Source organism: Odontesthes bonariensis, chromosome 4 (assembly GCF_027942865.1).
Source record: "Odontesthes bonariensis isolate fOdoBon6 chromosome 4, fOdoBon6.hap1, whole genome shotgun sequence".
Taxonomy (NCBI): Eukaryota; Metazoa; Chordata; class Actinopteri; order Atheriniformes; family Atherinopsidae; genus Odontesthes; species Odontesthes bonariensis.
Genome location: NC_134509.1, coordinates 13,987,861 through 14,003,684, shown reverse-complemented (window position 1 = coordinate 14,003,684; position 15,824 = coordinate 13,987,861). Strand labels below are relative to the sequence as shown.

General features: G+C 39.8%; 1 protein-coding gene across 2 annotated transcripts; it reads left to right on the top strand.

Moving 5' to 3' along the window:
* The first annotated feature begins 925 nt into the window (after positions 1-925).
* g3bp2a (G3BP stress granule assembly factor 2a) lies at positions 926-13,050 on the top strand. 2 transcript variants are annotated; one of them, XM_075463100.1, is made up of 13 exons: positions 926-1,103; positions 3,191-3,309; positions 3,395-3,476; positions 4,576-4,749; positions 5,137-5,227; positions 5,370-5,475; positions 6,044-6,224; positions 6,656-6,757; positions 8,088-8,190; positions 8,287-8,346; positions 8,459-8,587; positions 8,675-8,793; positions 9,959-13,050. In XM_075463100.1, exons 2-13 carry the CDS (start codon positions 3,215-3,217, stop codon positions 10,235-10,237), a joined length of 1,521 nt encoding a protein of 506 aa, XP_075319215.1. In that variant the 5' UTR covers positions 926-1,103; positions 3,191-3,214; the 3' UTR covers positions 10,238-13,050. The 2 variants fall into 2 exon arrangements, with proteins under 2 accessions (XP_075319215.1, XP_075319214.1); XM_075463099.1 differs by having other exon boundaries at positions 8,675-8,802.
* The last annotated feature ends 2,774 nt before the right edge of the window (positions 13,051-15,824 follow it).

Here is a 15,824-nt window from a genome sequence, read left to right as displayed (position 1 = left end):
ATTGGCCCGTAGGCTACTGCTTGAGATCAGTTCACAAACAGATTTCAAGACATTTTCAGTGGGCATTAACTGGTATGATTGAGTATTTGTTGCTCCAGTGCCCAAATGCCCAAAACCAAGACACCATGTTTTGTTGATGGGGTAAGATATTATTTTTTATGCCTGTCTGAGTTGTCCTTTCTTTGAACACAATGATAATTACACATCTTAATGGGATCTTTTTTTGGCTGAAATATCTGGTCAGGATAAGTATTCAATCTTATTTTTCACAATCTGTCTGACTGAGGATAAGTGAAAACCAAGCTATTTGGAAATGGTTTATGTAACCTTCACCAACCTGATTAACAACTCAAACATGTGCTGTGAAGATCAAATTTTAATTAAAAAAACAAACAAACATTGTTCTTTGAATAAAGCAGGGTGCCCACCAGATAAAATTATTGAAAACACCTGAGTTTCATGCCACCTTCAAAGTAACTGCTAATTTGAGAGGGTTTTGTCACTTGTACATATGTAATGTTGATATCCATTGTTAAATAAACTAATACAACAAGTTGATACCTTTTTCTGTTTATTCAATTGGGTTCCCGATTCCGGAATTTGTTTGAGAAGCTGATGATGTTTCAGGTCATTTGCAGAGAATTTGAAACTGTAGTTATGCTTGTATAACCCTAAACATATAGTCCAAAGGAATTCGAGGAAGTTAAGATTTTTTTTGATAAACAATGATAAATTCAAGAGAGACAGCTAATTTGTCTGCATGTTTACGGTAATTGTTTTTGGCCCAACGTTAGAAAGTTAGTGGTGGGTGTGGATACGTGCATGACGTCTTTTTCTGTGTCGCTTAGTGTAAGCAGTCCATTGGTTGAATTGGTGTAATGGGGGTTCCCTGCCCCAGATTGCAGGGGTAAAAAAATAAATCGCACCTATCACTTTAAATCTTCAATCTCTGGTGCAGCAGAGATCACATACTTGTGGTTAGTGGAGGGTTGGAACTACAATATTTTACCTGAGATACTTTGTAGCTCAGAACAGTTTACAGACGATTATTCGTAATTATTTATTAAATTTAATTCTGTCTACATAGATAGGTCCTTCTCAAGGTAAGTTAGCCATCACCTAAGCTAAGTTAGCAAGGATACGACTAACAAGCTAACCACATTAGCTAGCCTAACGTTAGCTGCATTGTTTAATCTAAACCACAATTACTCGGTAACAGACCATTGTCATTCAAAGTTGCGTGGTCTGTGTGACGTTACTTGTCAAATAGGCCACATTAGAGGTGACAGCAGATACTCGTATTAAGTTAAAACGAGCTTTGTCAAATCTGACTTCCTTTGTTGTCTTAGGGCTAGCATAGCACGCAACTTGTTTCATTGATGGCGATTCGAAAGTCAGTGTCAGTTTGGGGATAGTGGTGCTAACGTTTACTTTTAGAGTTGGAGGAATGTTCGTTGGGGCCGTGGTTCGTGAATGTTTGCATTGGTAATTGTGAAATAAATTGGGCAATGAACTTGAGTTGTTAATGCACCACAATGGCTATCACTAGGTTTAACATCACGTCGGCTTGATAGATTTCCCCACTTCCAGTCAGTGTACATGTACAAGTCTACAGTAAAGCTGCATGTCTTAAATATCCATTTTCAGTGCTTGTTGATAACATTAAAATACATCCCTAACTATGAGGTCAGGGACTACAAATGTGCCAAACGCTGGTGGATATATGACGACGCCACAAGTTAGCCAGAGCTAGTCCTAGCTAGCTAAGTAGCAATGTCGCAAGCTGGAAGCTGCTTCTCTATTTGCAAGGCTAGCATTAGCCATTTCTGGTGACAGTAAAGAGGCCGGCATGTAACCATTTACATCCGTGCTTTTATTGTGTAGATAACGTCGAATTAGCCAATAGTAAGGGCGTACCGCGTTTCAGAAATTTCTGGAACCTACAGTGAAAGTAACGAACATGTCACCTCGTATCGCCTGTGAATATGCGACAAATGTGAGATGGTGTAGTAGTGTTAGCACAGAAATGAAAGGCCTCATCAAGCAGGCAATTTATTTACAAAGGAATGCGCATATGCGTTCAACACATGGTGCGAGATTGATGGGTTTAAACGCAGGATTCAATTGTAGTAAATCTCGATTTCTTCTCTCCTGAACTTGATCGTATGGCACGGTTGCTTCCCTTTTCATCTGCAGACGGTTTCTCTCTTTGTTTCATAGGATGAATGTGATGGCGCAGTTGAATGTTGGCCAGTGTGTTAGCCATTGTGAAAACGATTTGTCACTGATGAGATTTTGTGACCAGATAAGGATCTGCTGCACATGTTGATATATTCTGCATTCTTTTTTTTTCTGCCACAGTTCTTACATAGTCAGGCAATTATGTCTACTGTTTGTGGTTGATCAGTCTTTGTAATAAGTGATATGAGAAAGTGCTCATTTTGTGTTATCAAGCGAGTTTAATGTCTAACAGACTTTAACTCAGACGTTTCTGTTAGTTGTAGCTGTACAGGATCGCAGTTTCCGGCCAATGCTTTTTCCAGAGCTAAATGTTATGGAGAGGCATTTTTATGAGAGTACTACCGCATAAGGTTTTTAACAAAGCAACATAAGGAGAATGAAACTGAACTTCCACATAATTTGGTGGTCACTTGTCTTTCTTTTTATTGCAGATTTTATATTGGTCTGATGAAACAGATCAGTAACAAGTCAAAGAAAGTGAGACATAGTTCTGTTAAAAGGAAACATTAAAAATACTTGACCTTGTTCTTCCTGTACTTGCTGCTTAAACGCATTTCTGTTGCTTACCTGGGTCACAGTAAGCTGTGTGTCAATTAAGACCTTAAAATTGTTTTCAAACGGTTGACGATACAGGCTGACTCGGAGCTCAATTTTGAAGACCGTTTTTATTACACTCAACTCCCATTATTGTTCATGCCCTCCTAGAACTAATGTTGTCGAATAATGCAACCTCTCGATGATGACCAAACGTTCTGCTTTAAGTGTAATACCAACTTCGTGGCCACTCTGAGGTCCCAATTATTTATTTATTTTTCTGGAGTTGCAAGAAAAGTGATTGGCTAGATTGAAATATTGAAAATGCGCAGTAAACTCCTTGTTAACTATGTGTATTCATACACATCAGCACATATTCTAGAGTGAGTGAATCCTGGTCTTTCTTCTATTTCAGCACTTAATATTGTTTACCAAAGAAATGGTGATGGAGAAGCCAAGTCCCCTGCTTGTAGGGCGGGAGTTTGTGAGGCAGTATTACACACTGTTAAACAAGGCACCAGATTTTCTGCACAGGTAATTACAGAAATGTAATGTAGTATTCTGTTGTGCTGTAAAATTCGAATGAGTTGATGAAGCGTTTTAAATGTCGTGCCATCAGGTTCTATGGGAGGAATTCATCCTACGTTCATGGAGGACTTGACCCAAGTGGGAAGGTGGCAGAAGCTGTGTACGGGCAAGCGGTGGGTAAAATCGTCCAATTACGAAGTGTTTCTTTAGAAATGCTGTGTAGCACAGATGGCTGATCGTAGGATATTCAAGAGTGATGAGTATTGATTTAATTAAACGCATAGTACAAAAACAATGCTCCAAGTAGTAGGTGTAAGAGACAAATCGGTCAACAATTTTATTTGTTTTTCTCCCCATGTCAAAATTGTTAAATCAAAAGGAGGTTTTCAAGCTCGAGCTGATATGTGCGCATGAACTTAGAAAACACTTAGCCCTCTTTACACTGGTCAAAATACCTTTTATCTCACTCTGAACACTTCACATTGCACTCCAATTACCATTCAGACCTTTGTCAAATGACACGATTTTTCATAGGCTCCATTTCATCAGTCGGGACCCAGCACTGCACACAAAGTTTACTGTATGCTTTGGACAGGGTGACAAAAACGGGCACAGCTGACATTTTCTGTACACAACCACACGTCTACGAAATGTATTGTCTCAGATGGATACTCTGAATATTGAGGCAACAACTCGCAGGCAAAAAGAGATGAGATTGCTCTTATTTAAATTCATTTTCTAAACTTGTGATTAAGACAGCTGGAAGCTTATCTTGTCCCACTGTGTGTTGCTGTCATCAGCATTGTAGTGAAAATCAGTAGTAGTTTAAAGTAGCAGTAAGTACCCTGATCATTTCACAGTTGTGACTATCAAAAGCACAGCCTGCAGGAAACAGTGTAATGTCATCCCATGTGTTGTCATAGTGACACGCCTGTTCTCTGGATGAGAAGGTTTAACAGCAGAGCACTGATGATAACATCATTACAGTACACAATGGGAAAGGCTTTAATCGGTTCGTTTTAGTATGTGTGCTTGGATACAAAAAAACAGCTGTAACGCTCTGCTTCTGGTGTAAAAATTGTTACTTTCTATTGGCCTATTCACTGTTTGAAGGTCAAAGTTTGTAGGTTTTTGAGTTATTTAAGACGCTGAAATGATCTGAGATTGCAGTCAGTTGATTGAATGTTCCAAAAAACAAAACCTTTGATCTTTTTCTTTAATTTTTCTGCATCTGTTCCTTCCTTTCCTCTTGTTGGACCTTACATTTCTTAGGAAATCCACAAGAAGGTCATGTCTCTGCAGTTCAGTGAGTGCCACACAAAGATCAGGCATGTTGATGCCCATGCTACACTGAGTGATGGAGTGGTGGTGCAAGTCCTCGGAGAACTGTCGAACAATGGTCAACCAATGAGGAAATTCATGCAAACGTTTGTGCTTGCTCCAGAGGTGAGTACCTCTGCCTTTTAGCACCGTTTGCAGGCATTCAGGTGTAACAAAGAGATTTACAGCTTCTTCACATCAGTTCTACATTGAAATGTTGGACATTTTATCAGTCAAGCCATGGACACACCGCGTTACTTTTTTCAGAATAAAAGCATCCGGTCACCTTGCTGTCATATTTTAAATGTGGGGCAGCAGCAGTATGATGCTAGGCTGTATCAGAATTGATCTTTATTGCAAGTTGGTTGGCATAACTAAATTCAGGTAACCTGGATACAACCCAGCACGAGAGTACTCTTATCATTTTCAAGACTTTAAAAAAAAAAAAAAAGTATAATAAAGGTTGTGATTTGCATTCTGTTTATTTCACAATTTATTTATTTTTTATTTTAGGGTTCAGTGGCAAACAAGTTCTACGTCCACAATGACATCTTCTGTTATGAGGACGAGGTCTTTGGAGACTCTGAGGCTGAGCTTGATGAAGGCAAGATGCATTTAAACATCCAGCGCGCTCTCTCTCTCTGTCACCCCCCGTCACACACCCCCCGTCACACACCCCCCCCCCCCAGTCTATCTTTTCTTGGTTTACCGTGAGAGGGCTCATATATTTGCTTCCTGTCATCTAGAATCAGAGGAGGAAGTTGAGGAGGAGCCGGAGGAGAGGCCGCCATCCCCTGAGCCACTTCAGGAAAGCCCCAACAGCACCACCTACTATGAACCTCACCCTGTCACGTATGTAAAATTCCATCATAGTCCTGAGTAATTAAAGCAGTTTTGGGGAAATGCGGTTTCCCATCATATGGCGAATAGGCCACAGTACAGTTCTTGACAAAATCATTAATGAGAACGCCAAATGCAGTGTCGAGATCTTCCTGCTTTGCATTGGTAACATCACTTCAAACAGTGTAGTGTCCTAACTGAAGCCTGGGGTGTAGCCTCGTTGCTAAATAAAGTTTATAAAGGAGTTTCAGTAATGCGTGTCCATGTTAATTCATGGTCTGTATATTTTTTTTGTTGGTGCTCCCAGAATTTTTAAAACTAAGCAGTTGTGTAACTATTAAAGAGTTTCTATTATCTGTGGTGCTGATATTTTGGGGTTAAATTGTTTGCTGTATAAATTGTTATGAAGCTTTTTTACATCCAATAGTTTCCAAAATGTTGACCATTAGTTTTTGAGACTATGTAGCAAACATTGTCTAATGTTTGAGTTTGAACACTGCCTAAATTTAGCATGGTGGTTTTAACACGAGCAGCTTGATTTATCTGCGGAAGTGACCGTTTTCTGATTTGTGTTCTGCAGCAACGGAGTCGAGGAGCCCATGGAGGAGCCTGTGCCAGAGGCGGAGCCTGAGCCTGAACCAGAGCCTAAAGTAGAGGAGATTAAGCCTGAGGAAGAGGAGAAGGTTATGGAAGAAATGGAGGAAAAAGCACCTTCACCAGCACCTGTCGAATCTCCACCAAACACACAGGAGCCTCCCAAGGTGGGCTGATGTCTTTTAGACATCAGTAGTTTAATTGAGTTTATGGGGACACTCCTGTTTTAAGATGACTGAATTTAAGGTGCAGTGGTGCCCATCTTAAAACTCTTTACACTGTTTTGTACCTCCTTATCGTACAAATAAAGAATAGTAAATCTAAAGTCTGCAGTAGAGCCAATGCAAGCAAATTCTGTGGTTTATGTCTAGTTAAAAGGCAGTTTATAAAGACTTGGAGGAAAAGCGTTTCATTTAATTTCCTACTAGATTATGAAATGATGTGGTCAGTCAGTCTGTAGATGAGAAACATTTTGCCAGAATTGGAGATAATTCTGTAATATCTCTGCTCAAAGGCACACTCACTATCTGTTGATCAGAGTAAGGTGGTTGAGCGGAATCGGTGTAGCCCTAACAATGCATTACCGCATTCCTCACAGACTTTCTCCTGGGCTTTGGTGACCAGTAAAAACCTGCCTCCTACTGGCACTGTCACTTCCTCTGGGATCTCACCACATGTTGTTAAAGCTCCAAGCTCACAGGTAATTCACTTGTTTAATATTATAAGACCGTAGTGTTTTTGATTTCTGAAAAAACTTTAGCTATGGGTCATTAAGGAGGAGTTTAATGAATATAGCAATAATACTGACGTTTGACCTTTTTTTTTTTTTTTTTATTATTGTTTGTTTCTCAGGTAGATAAATAAAATGATTAATTGGAATAAGCTGAAACTCTAAAATAGATTTTGAAGTGTTTGTGAAGCTGCTAATATGCATCTTATGGGGACCGCTTTTAGTACGTCTGTTCAATCCTGGCAGATAATGTCCCTAAACATGTCTTTAGTTACCACAAACTGAAGCTTTTGAATTTTGCAGTTCTATTTATAAAACCGCTTTGTGAGGCTGATCATGGTAGAAAACACGCTCACCCAAAACTTTGATGTTAGCACTGCATCCACGAGCTGTTTGTATCTTTTAATGTTCAATAGTGCATTCCTCTGTCACCCGGAAGCTCCACCTTAAAGTCTGCCGTCTTACATGAAAACTGTTTTAAAGAACAGAAATGAGCGTGTTGGCAGGACGGAAGTGGGCTACCAGTCTGAGCACGTCCTGGTTAATTCAGCACCCCTTCTGACAATGTTAATAAGAATATAAACTGTTTCACCGCAGTCAGTCTAATGTAGTCTTACACATCACTGCATGTTTGAATATAATGAATTTTCAGGAAAGTCACTTAAAATAAGTGACTTTGAAACTACTTAAAATAACTAAAGTGAACTGAATATGTGACATTTAACTAAATAACACTTATGGGACATAATTAAGTTCATAGTTATTTCACTGCTGTCTGTAACCCAGTGAAGGCAGAGGCATTTTGTAATTTAATACTGTAAAAGGCCATAAAGAGAATTGACAAATGAAGTATGTGTTGCCCGAGGATGGTGTAGCCCAGGGCTACCCAAATCCGGTCCTCGAGGGCCGACGTCCTGCAGGTTTCAGATTTTTCCCTGCTCCAACACAGCTGATTCAGATGAAATGGAGCTCTTCAAAAGGTTGTTAAACCAGCTGATGAAGCATCGATCTGAATCAGGTGTGATGGAGCAGGGAAACATCCAAAACCTGCAGGACGTCAGCCCTCGAGGACCGGATTTGGGTAGCCCTGGTGTAGCCTTTAATGAACCCTGTGTTAGAATCCTACTAAAGAATGTGACAAAGATGGTCCAAATAGAGGAAATTCACAACAAATGTAAACGAGGAGAAACATTAAGTGCCACGGTTAAAGTGTGCAGACATTACCAGCTTTGAGTTTTATTTAATCTCACGTGAAGCTGTGATTAGCATGTAATTGTTTCATGTCACATCCTTCATAAAGCCCAGGGTTGAAGCTAAGCTGGAGACACAGACGGCACCTCTCCGCCCCAGAGACCAACGCACTCGCGATAGACCGACCTTCACCCAGCGTGGTCCCAGGCCCGGTAATGCCTTTTCTCTACAGATTCGGGCTTCATCACTTTTTTCTTTTCTTTTTTTCTTCGGTTTATTCTCACTATCTGCACGTCTGTCACTATTAGATGGTGTTGCATCTTCGGAGTCACAAACGGGGAAACCACACTTGAGTTTTGTTAACAAAGGTATACACGTTGGTTTGGTTCACATCTCTCGATTCCTTGAACATTGTTGCTCAGTTGCAGGTGTGACACAGATGGTGTGTTGCTGATCAGGTGTGTTTGCTCTGACCGGCAGGTGGCAGAGATGTCGAATCTGGTGACATGGACAGCAGGCGAATTGTTCGGTACCCCGACAGCCACCAACTTTTTGTTGGCAACCTCCCACATGACATCGACGAGAACGAGCTCAAAGAGTTCTTCATGAGTATGTTTTTTTTTTTTTTTTTTTTTTTTTAAGGAAAAATAGAGAAAAAAAACAAACCTTGAATGAATATATTCTCTCTTGTTGCAGCATATGGAAATGTGGTAGAACTGCGCATCAACACCAAGGGGGTTGGTGGGAAGCTGCCGAACTTCGGATTTGTGGTCTTTGACGACTCCGATCCTGTGCAGAGAATCCTTGGGGCCAAGGTAGAAGGGGCATGTATCAACATTTCATTACCAACTTTCATTCATTTGGTGGTGGTTTGGTGACAGACATTTCTTTACTTAATTTGTCAACGAGTTTTGCTTCACTAGAAAAATGTCTTGACAATAATTCAATCTAGTGTTCAAAGAAAGTCCCTCATCCTGGAGTTTATTAAATAAAATAAAACCAGAAGAATCCCCGATTCGATGCCATACTTTTACACAGAGGAAAGTGAGCACTGCAACTAACACACATTTAAGTTGTGAACACACACATTAGAAAACACACTTTGAGCTCTGGGCCCTGGCCCACTTTTTCTTCCTGCAGTTGAGGAGCCAAACTTACAATTTCCAAACCCCATGCTGCTTCTTTAGCTTCTAAGCCACATCTGTTCCCCCCCTTTAGTCTCTTTCTATAGATGTAATAAAATATGGTTATTTGAACAACAATTTTGAAAAAGAGTCTGATCTGTCTTTAAACGCCACAGCATGTTTGCAGTGTTCATTTAGTCACTAACAGTTCTGTAGAGTACAGACAGAACAAAGTTGCCTTTCATTTCAGAGCAGATGAAACAGCCTTAAAACCCACAATTCCAGCTACAAATCAGTGCATCAATGCCACAAATTTATCTAAAAAAGTAGCCTTGGTGGTCGGTGGCGTAGTGGGTTAAGCAGGCGCCCCATGTACAGAGGCTACAGTCCTCGCTGCAGCTGGCCCTGGTTCGAGTCCCGCATCAGATGGCCCTTTGCTGTATGTCATTCCCCCTCTCTGCCCCTGTTTCCTGTCTCTCTTCAACTATCCTGTCCATTAAACGCATAAAAGCCCAAAAAATACTTTAAAAAAAAATAAAAAAGTAGCCTTGACTAAAGCAGTTGGCTCCGTGACTTAACTTTGAAATGGGTGCATGTTTGTTGTATAAATGATTTACAAAGATTTAAAAACCATTCCATTATATTCGTATTTTAAGTTCACAAACATTTTTATAATCTGAATCTGAAAAATCTAAATTTCTCAAATCCTGGTTGTCATGGTTTCATACATTTAGACATACGGACCTGTTTTTTTTTTTTGTTTGTTTGTTTTTTAAACGGAGCCGTGGGTGGCGAAGCGGTTCGAGCAGTATTATGTCATTCTGTCTTTGTAGTGACCATATCGTTCTCCCTACAGCCAATCATGTTTCGAGGTGAGGTGCGTCTGAATGTGGAGGAGAAGAAGACGAGGGCGGTGCGTGAACGCGAGACCCGAGGCGGAGACGAACGTCGGGACATGAGGCGCAACGATCGGGGTCCTGGGGGTTCACGAGGCATCGTAGGAAGCGGAATGATGCGTGAACGTGACGGGAGGGGACCGCCATCTCGAGGTGGCGTGGCCCCTAAACCCGGCATGGGCTCTGGGAGAGGCTCGAGTGGCCAGGGAGAGGGCCGCTTCACAAACCAGCGCCGCTGAGAAGAGCCTCACCTGCAGTGTGGGAGTAGTGCCGTGTTCTTCATCTTCAGCTGTTCTCGTTGAGAAAAGAAACCCACATGTATAAAATATATATTTGTTTTTTTCTTTTGTTTGTTTTTTTTCTTTTGTTTGTTTTTTTTCTTTTTTTGTTTGTGTTCCCCATTTGTTTGTGAAATAGACGAAACGAAATAAGCAAACAGAATTCCGCTTATTAGTTGTGAGCTGAGCGTCCTTTTTGGGTATCTCAAGAATTCACAAACTCATAATTTGTAAATTCATGAAAAATGGCAAAACAACCAGGACTAATCTGCCACATTAGGAGGGACTGATGAGACTTTAAACTTCAACAGTGCAGCCCGTCGTTTTGAAAAAGAGATTCTAACTTAACTGGGTCGCTTCACGAAATCCCTATATTGCACATTTTATATCGTAGTTTTCTGCCCGTTACTGTTGGAGAAGTGTGAGAAGCAAAATTCGTGCTGTTCCAGAGGAAAGGCTTGCCTTTTGCTTTCCCCCTTTTGAGAGGCCACTGCTTCAAAATTGCATAATGCACTCATCAATATGCACTAATGGGTACTTTTTGTCATGTTACATTGACATCCATTCTCGGAACGCAGCTGGAGAGACCCGTTTGATCTCAAAGCGATACGACTTACCGGGACAGGCCTCTTTCCCAGCCTGACCGCTCGGACCAATGTACTCCTCACACTTTTGATCCAAAACTTCACTTCAGATACTGCTGGACGGACAAGATGACAAGCGAATCTACATTATATATTTTTTTTTCCTCATTTGTAAATCAAAAAAGAGTTAAAATCTTGAACTTTCACCAAATGAGTGGGGGACAGAGGATGAGCAATAGGAGAGTGGTAATGATGGCGGCTCGTTTTTCTTTTTGATTCCAAGTTTCTTGTTTTTCTTTGTTTTGTTTTTTCCTGCCAGCTTGACTGCGAAAAGGGACGAGCGAAACCTTTCCTCCCTTCCTGTCTTGAGTGCGGAGTAATCGAATAAATGTACAGCAAAAAAAAAAAAATCATCATTTACTGTATGTTTTGCTTTTCTGTGTATAATTTCTTTTTTTCTCGACTTGATAAAAGCATGATGGTGCCTTCTATTTCACCTATTCTAGTCTTACTGACGTGTGAAGCGGTTCGGGGCTCGTTGCCTCCCGGTATACAGAGCTGCTCATTCTTTTTGAACTATATTCTGCTGGGAGCAGACTTACGATGATACTCGCAGTATTCATAAGATTTATGTTTTTCAGGTGCATATTTCTTTTTTCCATACTGTTTTACTACCTAAGATGATCTGCTGTGAGTTTTGTATTTTTTTTTTTTTTGGGTTTGTCGTTGTAAATGTTTGTTCTGAGTTTTGTAGAGGCGAAACGTGCCTCCATTTCTGTTTAAGTGGTTAAGAGGTGCATTTGAAGTCACACATACACACAAATCCCCCCTCCCTCCAAAAAAGAAAAAAGAAAAGGTACATTAAAGATGATGATCGTGAAATAAACTGGTCCGTGGTTTATCAGATCATGGTTCTACGTGACCATGATGTCATTAAACTACTTCCTTTTTTTTTTTTTTTTTTTTTTCTTTTAAAAGGCGCTACGGTCTGTGATTCTGCTACTTTTTATTTCCTCTTTGACCTTTTGGCAGGTTAATACGTTTACTCATAAGTTGTTTTTCACGCCAACAATCTTCTAATTTTTGGGCGAGCCGGTCCAAGCTGCAGTCTGTTGGCAAGTAAATAATTGTGCTCACTTTTTCTACTTTCAACGCATTTGTATTTTCATATGCTGATTATTCACAAGGCTTATTTTTATTTAGTCTTTCTTTTTTTTTTACCCATTCAAGGCGAGTTCAACGTGGACACGAACTCTTATTTTGTTTTTCATCCTTTGGTAGGGAGGGGAAGGCCTTTGGTTTCAGCTGGAAAGGGAAAAGCGATGGGTGTTACTTTTGTTATCTTGCACTGAAATGGGATGTGAAATGATGTAGCATTTTTCTTGACAAATATACCAAGGTCTTCCTCGTCTGGTGGTGTTGCACTATTTTCCAATATTTCTGGGACAATCTGTCGGTCTGAACAAAGCCTTTCAAAATTTCTCATCCGGCAGCGGGGAAGAAGGAAAAAAAAAAAAAGTAGTTCTCAGCACGAAATGTTTGCTCTTACTCCTACTTAAAATAAGATGTACAGACATGGTATATTTATGGTAGATTTCTTGGCCCGATATCGCAGAAAAAATATGTTTGTCAGGTAATAATTGCTCCACTTGACTGCAGTTTTTTAATTTTTTTTTTGTTCAGTTCATTACTGTAGGGGGTCACAGAGTGGTGAAGAGGAGCCATCATGCTTTCAGACCAATCTTGGGCTTTTGTTTGTGGTGGAAAAATGTTTGCGCAAAGAAATTTATCAGATGAACAGTTTTTTTTTTGGTTTTTTTTTTTCTTCCTTTGGTTTTCTGAGCTACTTCAAAGACTCACCCCACCCCCTCTAAACTGTAAAGGATCCTTCCATGAAAAATAGCTGTTATTTAATTTTCCTGTGAATGAATATGAAGTCGGTGGATCCTCGTTTCGATCGTTCCGGTCCTTTCTGGGTGGAAACAGAAGTACCTTCTTGGCTTTAGCAGGTGTGGCAAACAGCTGGCTGCCATCGTAATTTTACTGTTTACCCTTTAACTTGTCAAAATTGTTGCAGGTGGAGATCCCCCTCCCCACACACACTCTAGTTTAGTCCTTTCTTCTTTTTCTTTTTTTTTCTACATTCTGAATGTGTTGGATTTAACATACAATAAACTACTGATAACAACAGCGCTCATACCATGAGTCATGTTTACAGGTTGGTGAGGTTGTGTAATTGTTGCCGGTTGATGAGCCATACGATCTATTATTTATTTGGTGGTTATTGTGCAAGGTGATTCAGAGCATCCTGTTCTATTTTTTTTATTTTTATAAATCTTCTTTTCGAAGGAACGAAGGTTCTCTCTTGTCCTAAATTAAAGTTACGGCTGAAGCCTCTTTGTTATAGTTTATCCGAGTCCATGCCACATGAATGGATTAATCATTATCTGAGTAAACAATTGTCGTCTTAACGTTCTCCACTATTCTCTCACAAACAAAGGTATTAAACGGAAGTCTCTGTAACAAAAATGGCTTCTCATTTTACACCTGCAGAGGCAGAATCCCTGTTTCCCTGCTGAAAAGCACCTCAATGAAAGGCAAATACAGAGTGTGGATGTTTATCATGTACCCAGTCACCTTTAGTAACGTCACCATTGCTCTCATCTTCTATGGATGTTTCATGTCCTACAAAAATCAAGCTTGGGACTTTTTTTTTTTTTTACTTTGAGTTGGAATCACACTGCCCAGATGAAGCCGTCACACTTAGAATTGACTCTCTAAGAAAATCCAAGACCAACTGTGGAGATGGCAGAATACAAACCCGATCACCTTCCACTGAAAACCTGAAATTACCAGCATCTTGTCCGTATAAACCTTCTCTCTTTGGCCAGATTTGGGGAAATAACCTTAGGCACAGTAGGGGGCGTTAGGAGGAGGAGAACAGGGATGTTTATCCTGCTCTGGGCTGCTAGCAGTTGGTGCTGGAGGTGGAAGAGTGTCATCTGTATGAATTATTGTGGATGTGGAGCTGCTATTAACATATTTAAAATAAATATGTTAAATGCTGTAATTTATAGAATATGAATAATCCATAAACTTCTGCATGGGTGTTGGGGGAGAAGATGTTTGTCGATGGCAGCTCGAATGCTCGTGGATATGCCAAAAATAACGACTGAAAAGAAAACTCCTGTCTCCAGAAGCTCAACTGAGGAGTGCAATTTCTGCCTGAGAAACCCACACAGGAATCTTAACTTAACTAAACTATGGAGAGTTACACCCCTGGGAAAAGGCAAGAGTCGACTGACGCAACAATAGGACAATGTGGAGACCTGATTTATAAAAGTACGTTCAAAGTCCAGAAGTAGAGTCGACATGTCAGTTTGAATTTAGACCCCAAGTCTTCTATGTCCGTGTCAGTCGCTTTCTAAAAAAAAATAATAAAATAGAGAAAAGGAAGAAACGTCATCCCAGCTTCTCTGCTTAGCAGTGATGAAAATGTCCCTGTGTCCAAACAGAGAACAGTTCTCTAAACACGTGGCTTATCCATGTTGTGCATTTGTTGCAGGTATCAGTTTCATACAGAATATGCGAACAGGAATTCTCAACGTATTATTTTCCCTGCAAATGAATTCACTCAATAACTCGAGTGTTATGATGATATTATGATATTACTTCACCAATTTAAAAAACATGACTTTTTTTTTATTGCTCACTGTATGTTAATCAGTTTGTGGTCGTGTGGAGAAGCAAAAAAGAGCCGAATCGGTGTTTGAGTCTTCCCCAACCTGTGACGTATTTCAGGATAAAAGATTTATTTTGACCAGAATTTGAATACTTACTATGGTGCAAAAACATTACAGCAACACACATTCAAGTTTTTGAATGAAAGGTGAATACTTTATTATGATGTGTGTATTTTTTGATAAATTCCTTTAAAAAAAACTAAAACAACAAAACAGACATTTTGAGTATAATCTGTTTCTGATTATAGGCTAATTGTGTGGGCCTGAAGAAGTAGTTGATTTCTTCAGAGTTGTGGACTTCATGTGTGAAGCACATTGAGTCTGTGTGTAGTATAATGTGCTTTAGGAATAACATTTCCATAATATATACCACTGAAAGACTTTCCCTCGTGTCGTGGACTCTGGGGTGTGTTAGATAATAACGGCCCAACATTGTGTTATCTGACCACATGTGCCACGAAGTTTACTCCAAAAATGTCCCTTGTTCAAATTTTGGGAAATACTTTTCTGGCTATTTAATCAATTATAATTCCGTTGAGAAATATCCATGCACAGTGTTTGCTGACAGTGTGCTGTTCTTAATGAGATATTTCAATGAAGATCCAGAGACAATCAAGAAAAAAAATTTCTGGAAGGTTTTCTGTCCCATTTTTGCACAAAGTCAGCTGACAAACATTAAACCTGGGCTCTGTGCATGACAATCCAACCAACAACTATTTTGTAATGGTGGATAAAACAGCCTCACCTACACTATTTGAACTTACATATGCATGTATTATAATCAATTGCTCATATCAGATAGCTTAACTGTGGCCTGAAATTTTCTGATGCACAATTATTAGCCTATTTTTCTTCTTAATTTAGCTAATAACACGTGTACTTTTCCTGTTATTTATTATTCAGAATGTTTTTATGACATGTTGACATGTTGCATTGTTTCATTCCTGATAAAAATAAAATCTCTTCTCACTTCTGCCTACAACTAAATTAACCTAGCCCTGTAACACAATAGTTGAGATGGGCACAGCGCCACCTATCATATCGGAGTATGACATGCTTTGTGCTTTTGTTCATTCACTAGCATATATCCTAGGAGGAACTCAGTCTTATTGTAATTTAGCCAATAATCCGATCCTTTCAGTGCCATGAAAGCCCACTGACTATATTACCCCTCACTGTACCATTATCGATTGTGACATCACTGTCTTCTTGCCCTTTAAA